Genomic DNA, 16,827 nt, shown 5'->3' with positions numbered 1-16,827 from the left:
AAACCCGATTCTATGAGGGATGCTCACCAGTGACTTCTAGTGGAACAGTCTGTTTACTAGTAAATCCAAAGATAGATATGAATGCTCCTCATGTATCCATTGCTGGAGTTCAAACACCAGAAATAAAGATTCATGCCCTGTTTATACTAGCATTTCAAGATGTTTTATAGTCTTTAAACCAGGTGCTTTCTAGAAATGTGTAATTTGTAAAATACCTATTTTACTAGAACTTTATTAAGTAATCCTAATGTTTTCAAAATATGTCAGATTGGTGATGTGAGTGAATCAACTATTATTCCATTCACCCAAATAAAAAAAAGGAAAGGAGTACTTGTGGCACCTTAGAGACTAACAAATTTATTTGAGCATAAGCTTTCGTGAGCGACAGCTCACTTCATCGGATGCAGTGAGCTGTAGCTCACGAAAGCTTATGCTCAAATAAATTTGTTAGTCTCTAAGGTGCCACAAGTACTCCTTTTCTTTTTGCAAATACAGACTAACATGGCTGCTACCAAACAACAAGTTCATTATAGACAGCAGTGAGGCAAGCTCTCTCAACGCTGCCCTGTTCCCTCATTCCAATGTGTATCTGTCTGATTTAGAAGGAGACTACTTTAGGTGAGTGAAGCTAGTGAACAACAACATTCTTTTTCTAATTAAGACTGCAATGATGAGTGCTAATCATGGCAGTTTTGAGAGTGGACTTTTTTCATGACAAATTAGACCGAGACCATCAACTTCCTTCTCACAAACTCCTAAAGAACTTTTCTATTATAATGACTTACAGTCACAACTCCCACAACTGTGGGAGACAAGGGGCAGGAGGTAATACTTTTTATTGGACCTACTTCTGTTGGTGAGTCAGACAAGCTTTCAGGCTTACATGCGTTTTAGAGTAGCAGCTGTGTTAGTCTGTATTTGCAAAAAGAAAAGGAGTACTTGTGGCACCTCATAGACTAACAAATTTATTTGAGCATAAGCTTACATAGAGCTCTTCTTCAGGTCTAGTAGAAGCAGCAGCTCAAAAGCTCGTCTCTCTCACCAACAGAAGTTGATCCAATCAAAGATATTGCCTCACCCACCTTGTCTCTCTAATATCCTGGGACTGACACAGCAACAACACTGCATAGTTCAGTCTGGCTCACATTGGTAATCTAACAGTCAAAGCTTCCATATCCCTTTACTAAGTTTAATAGCTGGGTACTAATTATACCATTTAAATGATTGATCAGTGGTTAATGGAAGACAATAACATGATCACCAAATTCTAGAAAAATGAACTGTGCCTGTAATTTTGAAGAATTGTTATGGAAAATATGGGAAATAATTGCTTTGGAGAAACTTATGGTAAAAACAAAGTGCATTTTACATGTATGTATATTTTTCATAAACAATATAATGCTATTTCAAATGCTGATTTGAGATGGTCTTAGTTTTTTTCAGTTGCTGATATCAGCTATTATGGGTCCAATTAGGATTATATAAATTAAAATATAATCACAATAAATCTTGGCTGAAAAAGAGTAAATACATTAAATACTGATCCTCTATTGTTGGCATAAACAAAAAATGCATCAGACACAAATATATGTATCAAAATCCTAGCTTCACAGAAAAGAATACAGAATAAGACAAGAAAAATCCTCCTTTTCTCCTATTAATTCATATGTAAATATGTCTAGCGATGAAGCAAGAAAACTAGATACTTCTTGCTTCAATTTTATAGGAGGAAAAAAAACTTTTATAATGCAGGCTGATCTTTGTGCAGCATTTATCATTGTTAACTTTTCCTTCTGAAAAGGATTTTAGAATTACTAATACATTATTCAAGCACTTGTGCTAATCTACAAAATGACAGATTAAAACTGAATTGATCATTATTAATTATCATCATTATTAATAATAGTCATAACACTTAAACTTATATCAAGTTTTTCATCTTCAAAGTACAAACTGTAACTAATTGTCTTAACAACTCTATGAGGCAATTAAGTGTTATTATCCACATTTTGCAGATGAGAAAGATGAGGCAGACTGGTTAAGTGACTTGCCCAATACCACAGAGGGAGTGAGTATCAGAACTCAGGATTTCCTGTCTCCCACCCAAAGCATTAGATCATGCCTCCTTTGATATGCATGGTATCAATTATTTGATTCTAATCAGCTATTGTTTCTGTATGTTCCTAAATCTGACATCTAAAAACAGAAAAAAGTTCTTATTGACCTCTTTTTGCCTCATGTTTGATATTTAAGATGGAAGAGAGCTGTCAGATTTACATATTCAAAAGAGCTAGATCAATAGGTGAACTGTCTCCTTTCGCATCTTTTAACATAAAAAGATTGCTGACAAACAGAAGAAACAAGAAAAGAAAGATCAGATATTTTGTGTAGAATGTAGACAGCTAACTCAAGAAGTCTTTGAATGAACTTGTGTTTCAGGAACATTTGATTTCTTATGACAATATTTCCTAAAATGTGGAGTGTGGCCATATAGAGGTCACAAAGACCAACGTTAGGAACACACAATATATATAAATTAAATGGGCAGGCCTTTAACAATACATGGAAAGGTTGAAGGGGGCATGCCTCATTTCATATTCCCGATGTGGAACTTACACATTTAATATTATAATTTTTTTTGAAATATTTTATTTTTTACTACGTTAGCAGAATTCTAAAGCAAAACAATCATAAAAAGCATTACCCAGTAAAGCAAATGGAAGAATTTACCTGTTCAATGCCAAGTTCATATTTTGGCAGGTGTAGCACAGATTCTTTTATTTGGTTTCCAAAAGGAGGATGTCTGTTTAAAATCTGCAAATATTTAGTTTTATTTCTGATATATTACAAGTCATCATGTTTCACCAGTAATAAAAATAACTTTCAAATAAAGAAGTTTAATAAGAGAATGCACAGGATCAACTGCGGACAGTTCTTATTCACCTACAACTACTCTTAATATCAAAGAAGTTGGAGGTTTCCATATCATTTGAAGATTTGGCCCATAATTTGCAAATACTGTACTTATTATTAAAGAGGGATAATTATTTTCCAGGGATGGTGTAATTTCTTATTTCCTCATCCTGATGAAGAAATGTCTTAACTGGAAGTAGTTATTACTTCACCAACCAGGAAAGAATTGACAAGAAAAAATATCAGTTGCTCTGATGTACAATAACTGTTCAGCCACAAGCAGAATAGTCTCTCAATGGTTGACTCTCACCTCTCTCATAATCAACAGGCAAAGAACTTGGAACCTACTAAACCCTTTAGTCCCCCACCCCCTCCGCCCACACACAAAAAATGCTATAGAAGACTGCCCCCATTAAAATGGATCCGATCACGCTAGAATTAATATGAACAATTTTATCTGATAAATTATACTATTCAGAGTAAGGGCGGGGGAACCCTAGTCCTGAGTAAGGTCTATTCTTGAGAGAAAACTGAGATAGCACATATATGGAAGTCCAAGCATAACTCCAGTCATACAAATAAGTGTTTTGGGACCATCGAGAGCTTCTATTGTCATTTTGGAAGGACCATAGTTCCTCTACATTACTGTGGAGTAGGAGAAAGGAGTTGTTTTAGAGGCAGTATTGGCAATACCACAATAAAAAGAAGTTACTAGATGACCCAACATCCACAGGGGTTCCCCTAAGGCAGTGTTCTCAAACTTTTTTTTTTTTGTGAACCACTTGAAAATTGCTGAGGGTCTTGGCGGACCACTTGATGATCTTTCCAAATGTTGTTTGTACTGATAGCTAACTACTGTAAAAAAAAAAATGGGTTTTTTTGTTCTATAAATAAAAGCACACAACTCATAGTTTAATATCAGTAGTCTTACCTTTCTAATGCGATGGATGTGCCCTCTCTCCCCCATTGTGGAGCCCTCGAGTTGGGACTGGGAAGGAGGGTGGTGGGTCTCTTCCCCACCACAGTAGCCACAGAGCTGAGGCTGGGAAGGAGGGCCATGTCTCCCTGGCAGCCGCAGCCCTGGGGCTGGGGAAAGTCGCCTCTTTCTCTGGCCACCACGGCCCTGCACATCCCAAATTCCCCCCACCCCCTCTTCTCACTCCACTTCCCCCTCCCACCTATCCCCTATTCCTCCCAAGGCCACCACCTCACCTTACATGTGTGTCTTCTCCCGGGTACAGGCACCTAATTTGTGGACCCAGGCCTGCGCAGCTCTACTAATTAGGTGGATGGCCCTTCATTGTCTTGTGTGCGGCCGCCTAGGCACGCACCTTAGAGGAAACTATCTGCGAACCACCTGAATTGAGTTCACGGACCACTGGTGGTCCATGGGCCATAGTTTGAGAACCTCTGCCCTACGGAAATGTACATTGTCCTAATGTTATAGGCTAGTAGCACCACCTATTAAAGTTTCCTGACATTTCCAATTATAAGACACTATTTTCAGTCACTTAAAACTCTGTCAAACTTTAACCATTAGGCTGAAATTTTCCATTTTTTGGTGTCTGTCACAGGCTGATCTTTTTGGGCAGGAGGGTAAATGTTTCAGCTAAAACAGTTCATCTTCCAAGAATGAGGTTTGCAAAATAATGCTTTTTTTTTTCCTATGTCAAAAGAATTCTGGTGACTTTTTCTTTGAGAAGCTCTATCATCCCCAGACTTCAGAGCAGGGAACTGACATATGGCAAGAGTGGCCTTTGTGTTAGGGATGTGCATTTTGCTGTTCATGTGAAAATCCACCCACACTTGGCCAAATTATAAACCTTTGCAAAATCGCAGTTCTCACATGCTCAGTAGAGACTTCTTAAAGTTTAGTAGCTAAAATCTCAGAATAGTCCTTCCTCAATGAGCATGCAGCCTCCATCCCCTCACAGCTCCTAGTGCTATCCAAACTAGGCATGCACCATGCTCAAAGAGCAACAGAGCATGCCTGAACACAGGAGTGAAACAGTGCTTTCTCTAAAAAGAAAAGGAGTACTTGTGGCACCTTAGAGACTAACAAATTTATTAGAGCATAAGCTTTCGTGAGCTAATTGCTGCTCCTATCTGCTATGGGCCGGGGGGGGGGGCGGGGAGGGGGACGATCAGGCACCAAAACTGAGAACAGGGAGCTTGCCTCTCATGGGCACTCAAGGACCCTGTGCTAAGCCCAGGCAGCATGAGAGAGCAAGCTGCCCGACTTGAATGCGGAAAGAACAAGAGCCAGACCGGGGGAAGGAAAGGAGTAGATTGTGACAAGGAGCTTGGTGACACTGACGCTGAAAGTGGGAGAAGGGGAGAGAGAAACAGTGACTGGGAGTTGTGGGTTGACACTGGGATCTGGGGGGAGCCTTGGACTAATTGGAGCCTGGGACTAAGAGCTGGAAGGAGGGGAGGCAGGGACTGGCTGAGCAAGGAGATTGGGACAAGAAGCCTGAGGTGTGGAGACTGGGACTGAATAGGCAAGAAGAATGGAAGAGAGCAAATATCTATGAAATATTGGTAAAATGTGTCTTATCTCCCTCTAGTGCTGGTTCACATAGCAAGAGTACGTTATCATCTGCTATCATTTACTCTGTTGGCTTCTGTGGTAGAGGTCCGTGCTGGGGATCTAGAGGTTCTAACCCTGTTGATGAACCATTTGGATGTCAATATGAAGACACATGATGGTATTTGTTTCTTCAGTTTGCTTTTTAAAAAAATCTAGGAAATTACACACAAAAACTATGTTAACAGAACAAAAAGGTTGCAAAGTCAAGCACACAAAAAGTCATCTTTTGCAATCTTAATTTGGCACTCTTGTGCATATGGTTCACGATATGGTCTCGGATTACATGACCACATATCTTTTCCTTGAGACCCTTGCCTCATTCAGTGCACAGGATGGACTTCCTCTGGACTGAATCAGGCTGTGTAGTGGAGGGTATTGTCTAGAACAGTGGTTTTCAAACTTTTTTTCTGGTGACCCAGTTGAAGAAAACTGCTGATGCCCATGACCCAAAGGAGCTGGGGATGACGGGTTTGGGGTGTGGGAGGGGCTCAGGGCTGGGGCGAGGGCTGCAGGGTGAGGCCAGGAATGAGGGGTTTAGAGTGTGGGAGGGGGTTCAGAGTGTGGGAAGGGGCTCTGGGCTGGGGCAGGGGGTTGGGGTGCCAGAGGGGGTCAGGGCTCTGGGCTGGAGGTTCAGGCTCTGAGGTGGGGGATGAGGGGTTTGGAATGCAGGAAGAGGCTCCAGATTTTTGGGGGGCTCAGAGCTGGGATAGGAGATTGGGGCACAGGGTTACCTCGGGTGGCTCCTGGTCAGCGGCAGTGCTAAGGCAGGCTTCCTGCCTGTCCCAGCGCTGCACTACGGAAGCGGCCAGCAGCAGGTCCGGCTCCTAGGTGGAGATGCACAAGTGTCTCCACACAGCTCTCGCCCGCAGGCACCACCCCCACAGCTCCCATTGGCCGGAAACCAGCCAATAGGAGTGCAGAGCTGGTGTTCGGGGCGGGGGCAGCTCCCAGAGCCCCTTGGCCCCCCCCCACCTAGGAGCCAGATCTGCTGTTGGCCACTTCCAGGGCACAGCGCTTTCAGAACAGGTAGGTAATAGCCTGCCTTAGTTGGGCAGTACAGCATTGAATGTGGCAGGGATTCTGCAGAGAAAGTAATATGTGATCATATAATTAAATATTGTATCATAATGCATAAACAAAAGGGAGCCAAATTAAGGTTGCACAAGCAATCTTAATTCTGGCATTTTCTAACTTTGGAGTACTTGACTTTGCAACTTTACTATTATTTTGTCATACTATAAAAACTATGTATGAGAGAAATTTTAAACCAAGGACAATGAACCAAGTAAGGCCACCTGAGTCATTAAAGAAAATAAAAAATAAAAAATAAGATTCCAATCTCCCTACTTCCAACGGTAACCTGAATAGCAACCTAATCAAAAGGCCAGAAATGCTTCAAACTGCGGCTCCTCTCCAGAGTAGAGCCAGACCTCAAAAAGCTGCCTCTAGCGCCTACATTAGGTATCTGTACTACTTTGTCCTAAACGTTAATGTATTAAATGATGAAACACAAGTAACCAGGGGGAAAAAACAGGGAGAGAAGGCATATTAAGATCTAACAAATTCACAAATGCAAAACAAGATTATTAATGAAGTCCACACCATTTGGAGATATGAAGAGAGCTCCTTACACACTGTGGGGAGAGGATGCTATCACACTTAAAAGAAGAAATGCCAAAGAAACTGTACATCAGGAGCCCAGCAAAATTTAATCCCACATCTTTCCACATCTGTGGTGAGATCCTGGCCTCACTGATGTTCAATGGGAGTTTTGCCATTGACTTCAGTGGGGCCAGGATTTCATTCTATGACTTTCCATTACCCAAAGATTAATGATGAAATTCCTGAATTTGAGCTATTATTCTTTTAGTTAGTGGAAAGCCCTAGGGTGACTCTCTCTTCCCCCATATGGTAATACAAAAATGTCAGTAAAATTAACATGTAACTTGTAATTGAAGCAAAACGTCTACTTAATAACCAACTTCAGGAAAAAAATCAACTACCTCTGTCAAATAATTGCATATTTCTTTAATCTAGTGTGATACTGAACAAGAATAAACCACTTAAAACACTGGAGTCTATAACTCATTAAGTATTAAATATTAGCATTTTCCTTATATAAATATGCATATAAAATTTTAAATACCAATTCAAGTTCCCTTGTATTTGCATCTTCAATTTTTTTAAACGATGTCAGACCTGCATTTACCATTGCATTTGATAGTGTTACACCTGTAAACATTGAAAAATGTTTAATATTTTATATGGAATTCCTAATCCCAAATTATTACTTTCAACAATTGCATTATAGCAAATAAATATAAAGCACAAGTAATTTTAACACAAGGTCTTTTATCTATCATTTTTTCAATAGTTTGTCAATGTTTTCTTTTCAACAATAGTCAATTTTATTTCTCTTCAGGTGGTCAGAAAATTTAATACAGTGTAGTTCAATTTATACAACAGTATAAACAAAACAAAGGCAATAAAATGAAGTATAAAACATTTGAGAATGACAATGTCTTTTACTAAGTTATAGAATCATAGAATCAAAGAGAGGCAGATCAAGGGCCAATTCCTGCAGGCTTTACTCAGGAAAAACTCCAACTGTCAGCAAATAGCTAATGTGGACACACAAATGAATAAACAGCACGGCACTGAAATGAAGTAAGTTTCCATGCAAGAGACTCCTGTTGACTACCCAGGGGATCCTTTAAGCATATACTACAAATCCCTGTGAAGTCTATTTTTTTTTTGGGAGCAAGATACAACTAAAATCCACTCTAGGGAGAGCCACTTGTCTCCAAAATCTTCTGGGAGAATATACAGTCCCTGAACAGATTTAGCAAAACACCTGATTAGAATCAGGAAAAGAACAGGCAGTCTCTGATCTATTGGACTAAAGGATAAGCTAGCAGGGAATTCTGCAAAAAAAACATGCCTCTGCAAGTATTCCCAATTCCTTGGTCTCCCCTTGTGATGTTTGGGAGTCAGCACTTAGATTCCAAATCAGGAAATTCCTCCTTGGAACTATGGAATGAATAAAAATAACTTGAGACAGAGAAGTCTACTTGAAAGAAATGGAGGTTACTTACTGTAACTGGAAGTTCTTTGAGATGTATGGCCTCTCTCTCTATTCAACACGTGGTTAAGCATGCTGCACACCGTATGCCCAAGTGCGAGATTTTAACAAGCAGTCTCCGTTGGCCCACACATGTGCAGTAGGTCTCCTCGTTCTCCCAAGCAAGGGCATAAGAGGCAGTGCAGGTCGCTGCCCCTTCAGTTCCTCTTTTTACTGAGAATCTAATCAGATCCGAAGCAGAGGGGACGGAGGACGGGTAGTGTACTACAGATAGGGAACACACATGTCAAAGAATTTCCAGTTACAGTACATAACCTCCATTTCTTCTTCAAGTCCTGGTCCCTATGTGTATTCCACATGTGGCTGATGGGCAAGCTGTGCTCAGACTGGAGGTGGGTGCGAGGAAGCAGGCAGCAAAGATGCTTGCGGTACTGCAGATCCCATTGCTGAATCCACAGCAGAGGCCTGGATTAGTGCATGTCTAGCAAATGTGCTGTAAGGGACCAGGGCATAGGCAATCTGGTCTAGCGGTCACAGCTGGGCTGGGGTCCACACATCAGGGTGGGTAACCAGTGAACAGGGGTCGGAAGAAATCACTGGAGCTGGGTTCAATACAAAAAGTCAGGATCAAAGTCAGACCAGGATCAGAGACCACAGGTAGTACAAGGCTGGAATAGGGAGGCAGGAATCAGTGTCAGAGTAAGGCTGGAGTCGGAGACTGGATATCAGAGATACTACCAGGCTAGAGTCAGGAGGCAAGAGCTAGGGTCAGGCTGGGATCGGAGACTAAAAATCAGGAGACGAGGTGAGGTCTGGAGTTGCAGCAGGCCCAAAGTCTGTGTGGCTGTCCAGAAAATTTCCTGGGGCAACCACCAGGGTTAAATAGGCGGTTGAACAATCAGAGGGCCACAGGTTACTGCCACTCAGGGTCTCTTGGGCAGTACTTCCTGCGGCACTATTCTTCATGGTGCTTCCTGACTAAGGCTCTGCAGGGCCACCTGGTGGCACTGTGAGACTGTCAGCCATCTTACATTTTTAAGACCAGGTTTCTAGTTCCTGTATCCTTATATCATCCCCTTCTCCAGAGGCATCCTTCCTTCAGATGGGCACCTGGGCATGGTTTATCTGAGGGGTCTTGATGAAACCTTTTTAGCAGGTCAGGGGCATGGACATGGGCAGCAGGTTCCCAAGAGTGTTTTAACCCTAACCCTAGCCTTCTCAATTGATTAGCTAGTAGTGTCTCTCCCCCCCACCCCCGCTGCAGTTTAGAGTCAGGATAGCATGTACTAAATACTCTTGGACCTGGACTCGTGGGGGCAGCTGTTGGGACCAATCAAGAAATGGGTCCTCTTGTAATGCTTCAGGAGGGATACACAGAAAACTTAATAACTTTCAAGAGATTGAGGGATCTGCCATTTGAATGACAGGCTTGATTTGCTTACAAATCCAGAAGAGTCTGAGGAACTGGTGGTCTAGCTTATGGGATGGCCTATTCATACAGAGATGTTTTACTGCAAGCCAGACCTTTTGACCCACGAGAGCTGGGTCTTCCTGGTGTCAACAACTGCATACTTCCTGTAGTTCCTTTTCACATCTTCAAGGTGGTCCTTAAGTTTCTCCTGGATATGGTGAATTTGTTGGTTTCTGTCACTGGCTGCTGGGTTCAGGGAGGCTGCTGGCAAAGCTATGTTGAAACCCATAATTTGCAAAGAAGGCACTCTGCTCAGTGGAGGCATAATTAGCATTATTGTATGAGAACTCAGTATAAAAAAGGAGGGAGAACTAGTCATCTTGATGGTAGTTGACCAAGCACACTGTAGGCATTACTCTAATACTTAGTTCACCCTCTCTCTCTGCCCATCTGTCTGGTGGTGGTACATGGAGGAAATAAAAAAATGTGAACATCCCACTAGACAGAAGGCTTCATGCCAAAAGCGCAAGACCAACTGAGGGCCTTGGTCCAAAGTGCTACAGTCTAAAAGCCCACAAAGATGGATCACATGAACGGCTAGGAATCGAGCCATTGTTTCAGCAGAGGTTAGGCTGATACAGTGGATGAAATGCGCCATTTTGATCAATTGGTCTACAACAGTTAAGGCGACTGTGTGGCCAGAGGAAGGGAGTTCCACTATGGAGTCCAGGGTGACTGAGGCCCAGGGTCTAGGTGGGGTCTCTGGGGTACTAGGCATCAAGGGGCATCATGGTGTGAGCACACTGGTCACAAGAATCAACATGATCCTGGACTTCATCTTGCCTATGGGGCTACCAGAAGAAATGGGAAGGCATGTGGAAGTCATAAGGTGGCCAAAGTGGCCTGCCAATGGAGGGTAATGGCAAAGGTGGGTGTGAGTAGCTGTTCTAGCCAGGGCGCCTCAGTGGAATTTATATGCACCCATCGATGTTGGTGATCCTATCCGGTGTAGAGCACTGCATTTTTGTTCTAGGTCTCATTTGCTCAGGCTATTCCGTCACCTCCTGAGCTAACAAGTTGCCCTGTGAACAAGTTGCCCGGATTAGATGAAGCAAGTTCTACACAAGTGTATTGTGGCACTAAGGAAGTTGTGAGGTTTTAGGAGAGAGGGTGGTTCTTGATTAGGCTCCGCATTCTCTTAACAATAGTCTCCCTTTCAGGATATGCCATCGGCTTTCCCATTCCTGGTTGATAGGTGATGACAAAAATCAAACAGAGAAAGAATAATGCCTACCTGAGCTGTCTTTGGTTTAAAGCTCGAGCCGCATACAGATATTCAAGATCAGAAAAGACTTGCATTGGGTGCTGGGCTTCCTTGAGGTTATGGCATCACTCTTCAAAGGCTGATTTAATGCATTTCCTTATCTAATATATCACAATTCCATTTGGCAGGGGTGAGTAGTAGGGGCAGGGTGTAACATTTGCTGTGGACCATGTCTCTGAGACAGTATGGCTCCAATGGCTACCCTGGAGACACTGACTTCCACTCTGAATGCCTGGGTGAGGGCCGAGTGTGCTAGAAAGGGAGTGGTGGTGAAAGCAGCCTTGAGATCTTCAAAAGCATGGTCAGCTTCGCGTGTCCAAGCAAATGTGATGGCTTTGCAGAGGAGGTTGGTCATGGGGGCTATGTGCCCTGAGAAGCCCGGAATTAAATTCTGGTAAAAATTCAAGAAGCCCAGAAAAAGCTGCAACTCTTGGGGGGACCAGAGCATTGCCCTGCTGCGGATGACCTCCAACTTCTGTTGATCCATCTGGAGAAAAGAATGTAGCCCAAGAATTCTGTGGAGGACTGATCAAGCGTACCTTTTTCCAATTTCATGAACAGCCTATACTTTCATAGGTTTTCCAGCATGGAATCAAATGGTAACAATGCTGATCAGGGTTATCTGAAAACACAAGTATGTCATCAAGAAAGATGACTACATACTGCTACAGGATCTCTCTAAATACATTGTTCACAGAGTGTTAAAAGATCTCTGGAGCACTGGTCAGACCGAATGGCATTACTAAATATTCAAAGTGCCCACAGAAGTTTTTAAAAGCAGTCTTCCCTTCATCTCCTACCCGGATGCGTACTAGGTTGTAAGCACCCCGGAGGCCCAGTTTGGTGAAAATTCTGGTAGAGTGCACATGTTCTAGTAACTCGAAGATGAAGGGTGGGGGATACCAGTTATGGAATGTCACCTGGCTTAGCGTCCAATAGTCTACATAAATTCGGCTTCCTTTTATGGGATGAAGTAGGACCTCTCAGCCCTCCTAGGTGTGGGGGATACAAGATGCTGGGCTGTGCCAGATTGATATTGCCAGTTCCAATATGGTCTCGTTAACTGGGAGAGCCATTTTACTTTGGCCCTGAGGCTGCAGAATGTCCAGCAGTCAGTGGTATGGGTCTTGGACTTCCTCCAGGGGTATCTAGAGATTGTTAACCACTCTTTGTAGCAACTCCTGGTATTGCCTATGGTTATCTGGTGGGGATGGAGAAGGAGAGACCACCTCATCTGGGTAGGAGGAGGAGATCCTGTTGAATTGCTGGTACCTGTGATTATGGCTCAATATCCTCCTCATACACTCACAGATCCAGCTGTTGGTGAGAAAAAGAGCAGAAAGACTCCTGAGTAGATCCCAGGCATCTGTTATGGGGATCTCATGGTTCCCAATAAGGCCAGAACGAGGGACCACTTGTTTGTGGGGGACCCTATGGCATGGGGTACCATCGGTCTCTGGGGAAGTCATATCTATAAGGGTAGTGACTGTAAGTCTTGAAGTGTCGTCTGGGCTTGACTCTCTCCAGGAGGGATGTAAGAGGGGCCAGCATGAATCGGAAGATTGGCCTTGTTGAAAGACTTGTTGAGAGACTTCAGTACCAGGGCAATCCTGCCTGATGGCTACAAGTGAGAGGATTAATGGGAAATCAAAGTAGTATCATCATCTGTCCCTTAGGAAGGCTGGGCCAGAGAAGAGGGGGGACTGCAAGTAGAAAAGATATCCACTGGTGCCATGTAGGTCTCTGTGTGTCCCGGTGCGCAACAGGTTCCAGTGGTTAGTACCAACAATACCAGTGTGTCCCTGGGTGTAGTACGTTCTTTGCGTGGACGGGTAGGAACCAAGAAGTCCAGACCCGCACTTGTAGATGGAACCGGCAGATAACAGTCCTTATGCTTTGGTGACAGAATCACTGATGGAAATGTCAGATCCTTCTTCCTACACACTTTATCCTGCAATCTAGGAGGTTTTAGCGGAGCCAGTTTCTTGGGGAAGGCACCTGACCTCGATGGGCTCAGGGAAGGATCATGTCTCTTATGGATAGTCCTTGACGGGGATCTGCCCTTATGCCCATAACAGTGCCTTTTACACACAGGGGAAGACCTGAAGGGTCTTTGGGCTTAGAAACCAAAAGCTCCGCTCCTACGTACGTCTCCCTGGCCCAGACTGGAAAGGGGCCTCATGGCCTTCTCCATCAAGTGTTTCCTAAGGCAAAGCTCATAGGTTCTTCAAGCCATCAGTGGAAACAAGTGACAAATATTTCACTTTGCAGAGATATGTGTCTCACTCAGACAGCAGAGATAGCGTTGCTGTTTTTCAGTAACAGAGAAGGATCTAGGGCAGAAGACAGTTTTTGAAGCCCAGGACTCTGGGCATAGTCCCAGATTGTGGGGAGGGAATCCCCAGTCAGGGGAAGAAAGATACACTAAAACTATAACTTCACTAAATCTAAGAAGAATAACTATTTACAATTTTATTTACAGATTCTCTGAAAAGCTGAAGAAAGAGAGGTTTATGGATTCTGCCTCAAGCCATGTAGTGGTAACAAGGAACTGGGGGGCACTGACCCACTCGCTTCTTATACCCTCATGTGGGAGAACAAGGAGACCTACTGCATGTGTGTAAGGCAACAGACACAGCTCGTTAAAACCTCTGGACTTGGGCACATGGTACGCAAGCGTACCCACGTATGGAATTCACATAGGGACCAGCATTAGAAGAAAAAGTATCAGCATTCATCACAATTTTGTAGGAACAATGAAAGAAGGCTAAGAATAAGAACTTAGAAGCCCTCAAGCCTTTTTAGATAACTTCTGGGAGGAAAGGTTAGTTCCTGGTAAGATTTAGCAGCCAAGGAGGACTCTTTGTTTGTGTCAAGAACTTCATAGGTAGAATAAAGGAAGGGGCTTGTTGAGATCCCTTCCCTCAATGAAGTATTGAAGCACCTCTTCCAGGTCTGACTTAGGGAGAGCCTCTAACAGACAGGCTTCTCTCCCCTTTGTGATGACTCTGTGCAGGCTGTCTTTTGCAGCCCCAGAGACCACATCAATCACTTTATTAGTTTGCTGTTACTTCAGCAAATGTCTCTACCCTCTTGGGTGAGCTTTTATCCCCCTTTAAGGAAGCGGACTAGCTGACAAATTTTGTTTGTCACAGCTCCTGAACTTGCTTTAGCCACTGCCTAGCTGAAGTAGTGGGAGGTTCTGTCAAAGAAGGAAGGAAAAAATGTTACTATAAGAATATGGTTTTTTTCCCCCTTTTTCTTTTTCATTCTCCAGTTGGGAGACAAATAGAACAAGATGCAGACATAAAAGTTGCATTTTGCATATTACTCTGAGTGAAGCAGCTAAAAAACTGAAGAAACAGAAGAGGTGAAAAAATCCTGAATGGTGATTGGTCATAATCCTGCCTGCCAGAAGAAGTGAGGAGAAATTTGGCATTGGATATAATAGCCTGAAGCAGCATTTCTGCTGAATATCAGGGAGAAATGTGGAGGGTACTAGAAAATGCAAGAAGCATTAAGAACAGTCCTAAATTGAACAAGGCCAAATGTCAATTAAATATAAATAGAAAAATCACACATTTAGGAGATAAATTGATCACAAAGCTTGAAGTTTCTAAGATTCATGCAACACTGACATACAGAGACCCAAAAATTTAATAAAAATAAATAAATCCAAGACCACAATGCATGTTCAATTGTGTCAGTAAATTCACACCCAACTATGTAGTTCGAATAATTCACCTAACTTCACAAAGATAAAAAATGGAGTTAGCTGCTAGAGCATGAAAGAATTCAAGAATTTGAAGAAAGTATTGATATCAACTCTAATTTGGCAATTGTTTGACCCACCGAAAGACTATCTTCAAAAGGAACCTAGAAGCTTTACTGCTACAGAGGCATGAAAATGAATGGCTGTCAATAAAATATGCTGCAAGAGCTATGACAGCAGTAGAAAAACCTACAAGAGGAAACTGAAAGAGAAATATATGGGCCTTTTATATGGCTGTATAAAGTATCACAATTTTCTGTACAACTGTAGCTGAAAAGCTGAAATTGACCTTAACCCGCCGAATACAACACACAAGAAAGTACTTAGAGAAGAATATAGAAGTTACTTCTGTGTATATGTCTACAGTGGCATAAAACACCTGCAGGGGGCCCATGGCAGCTGACTTGGGCTCATAGGGCTCAGGCTTCAGGACTATAAAATTGCAGTGTAGATGTTGGTGCTCGGGCTGGAGTCCAGCATCTGTGACCCGCTCCAGCCCAAGCACCAACATCTACAATTTTTACCCATGCAGCCCGGGCCTGAGTCAGCTGACACGGGCCAGCTGCAGGTGTTTTACAGCAGTCTAGACAGACCATGAAAGTACACAAGTATAGTTTAATCCTGTAGTTCTGGCCAGGACATCATCTAGTAATTGCAGACATTCTGTCAAGAGCATATGTTCTCTTTGCTACCTCCCAAATAGATGATCTAGAATAAGCAAAAAGAAAAGGAGTACTTGTGGCACCTTAGAGACTAACAAATTTATTAGAGCATAAGCTTTCGTGAGCTACAGCTCACTTCATCGGATGCATTTGGTGGAAAAAACAGAGGAGAGATTTATATACACACACACAGAGAACATGAAACAATGGGTTTATCATACACACTGTAAGGAGAGTGATCACTTAAGATAAGCCATCACCAACAGCGGGGGGGGGGGGGAGGAGGAAAACCTTTCATGGTGACAAGCAGGTAGGCTAATTCCAGCAGTTAACAAGAATATCAGAGGAACAGTGGGGGGTGGGGTGGGAGGGAGAAATACCATGGGGAAATAGTTTTACTTTGTGTAATGACTCATCCATTCCCAGTCTCTATTCAAGCCTAAGTTAATTGTATCCAGTTTGCAAATTAATTCCAATTCAGCAGTCTCTCGTTGGAGTCTGTTTTTGAAGCTTTTTTGTTGAAGTATAGCCACTCTTAGGTCTGTGATCGAGTGACCAGAGAGATTGAAGTGTTCTCCAACTGGTTTTTGAATGTTATAATTCTTGACGTCTGATTTGTGTCCATTCATTCTTTTACGTAGAGACTGTCCAGTTTGGCCAATGTACATGGCAGAGGGGCATTGCTGGCACATGATGGCATATATCACATTGGTAGATGCACAGGTGAACGAGCCTCTGATGGTGTGGCTGATGTGATTAGGCCCTATGATGGTATCCCCTGAATAGATATGTGGACAGAGTTGGCAACGGGCTTTGTTGCAAGGATAGGTTCCTGGGTTAGTGGTTCTGTTGTGTGGTGTGTGCTTGCTGGTGAGTATTTGCTTCAGATTAGGGGGCTGTCTGTAAGCAAGGACTGGTCTGTCTCCCAAGATCTGAGAGAGCGATGGCTCGTCCTTCAGGATAGGTTGTAGATCCTTGATGATGCGTTGGAGGGGTTTTAGTTGGGGGCTGAAGGTGATGGCTAGTGGCGTTCTGTTGTTTTCTTTGTTGGGCCTGTCCTGTAGTAGGTGACT

The 16,827-nt window shown here is 43.0% G+C and overlaps 1 protein-coding gene across 6 annotated transcripts in view; it reads right to left on the bottom strand.

Moving 5' to 3' along the window:
• Positions 1-16,827, bottom strand: part of HFM1 (helicase for meiosis 1) — a 117,059-nt gene that overhangs the window by 32,919 nt on the left and 67,313 nt on the right. For all 6 annotated transcript variants that reach the window (XM_043490512.1, XM_043490513.1, XM_043490517.1 and 3 more), the window contains 2 exons: positions 7,650-7,735; positions 2,731-2,814 (listed from right to left, as the gene is read on the bottom strand). In XM_043490512.1, the coding sequence (XP_043346447.1) occupies positions 2,731-2,814; positions 7,650-7,735 (170 nt within the window). The remainder of the gene's footprint in view (positions 1-2,730; positions 2,815-7,649; positions 7,736-16,827) is intronic.

Source organism: Dermochelys coriacea, chromosome 8 (assembly GCF_009764565.3).
Source record: "Dermochelys coriacea isolate rDerCor1 chromosome 8, rDerCor1.pri.v4, whole genome shotgun sequence".
NCBI lineage: Eukaryota > Metazoa > Chordata > Testudines > Dermochelyidae > Dermochelys > Dermochelys coriacea.
This window is presented reverse-complemented; position numbering and strand designations above follow the sequence as displayed.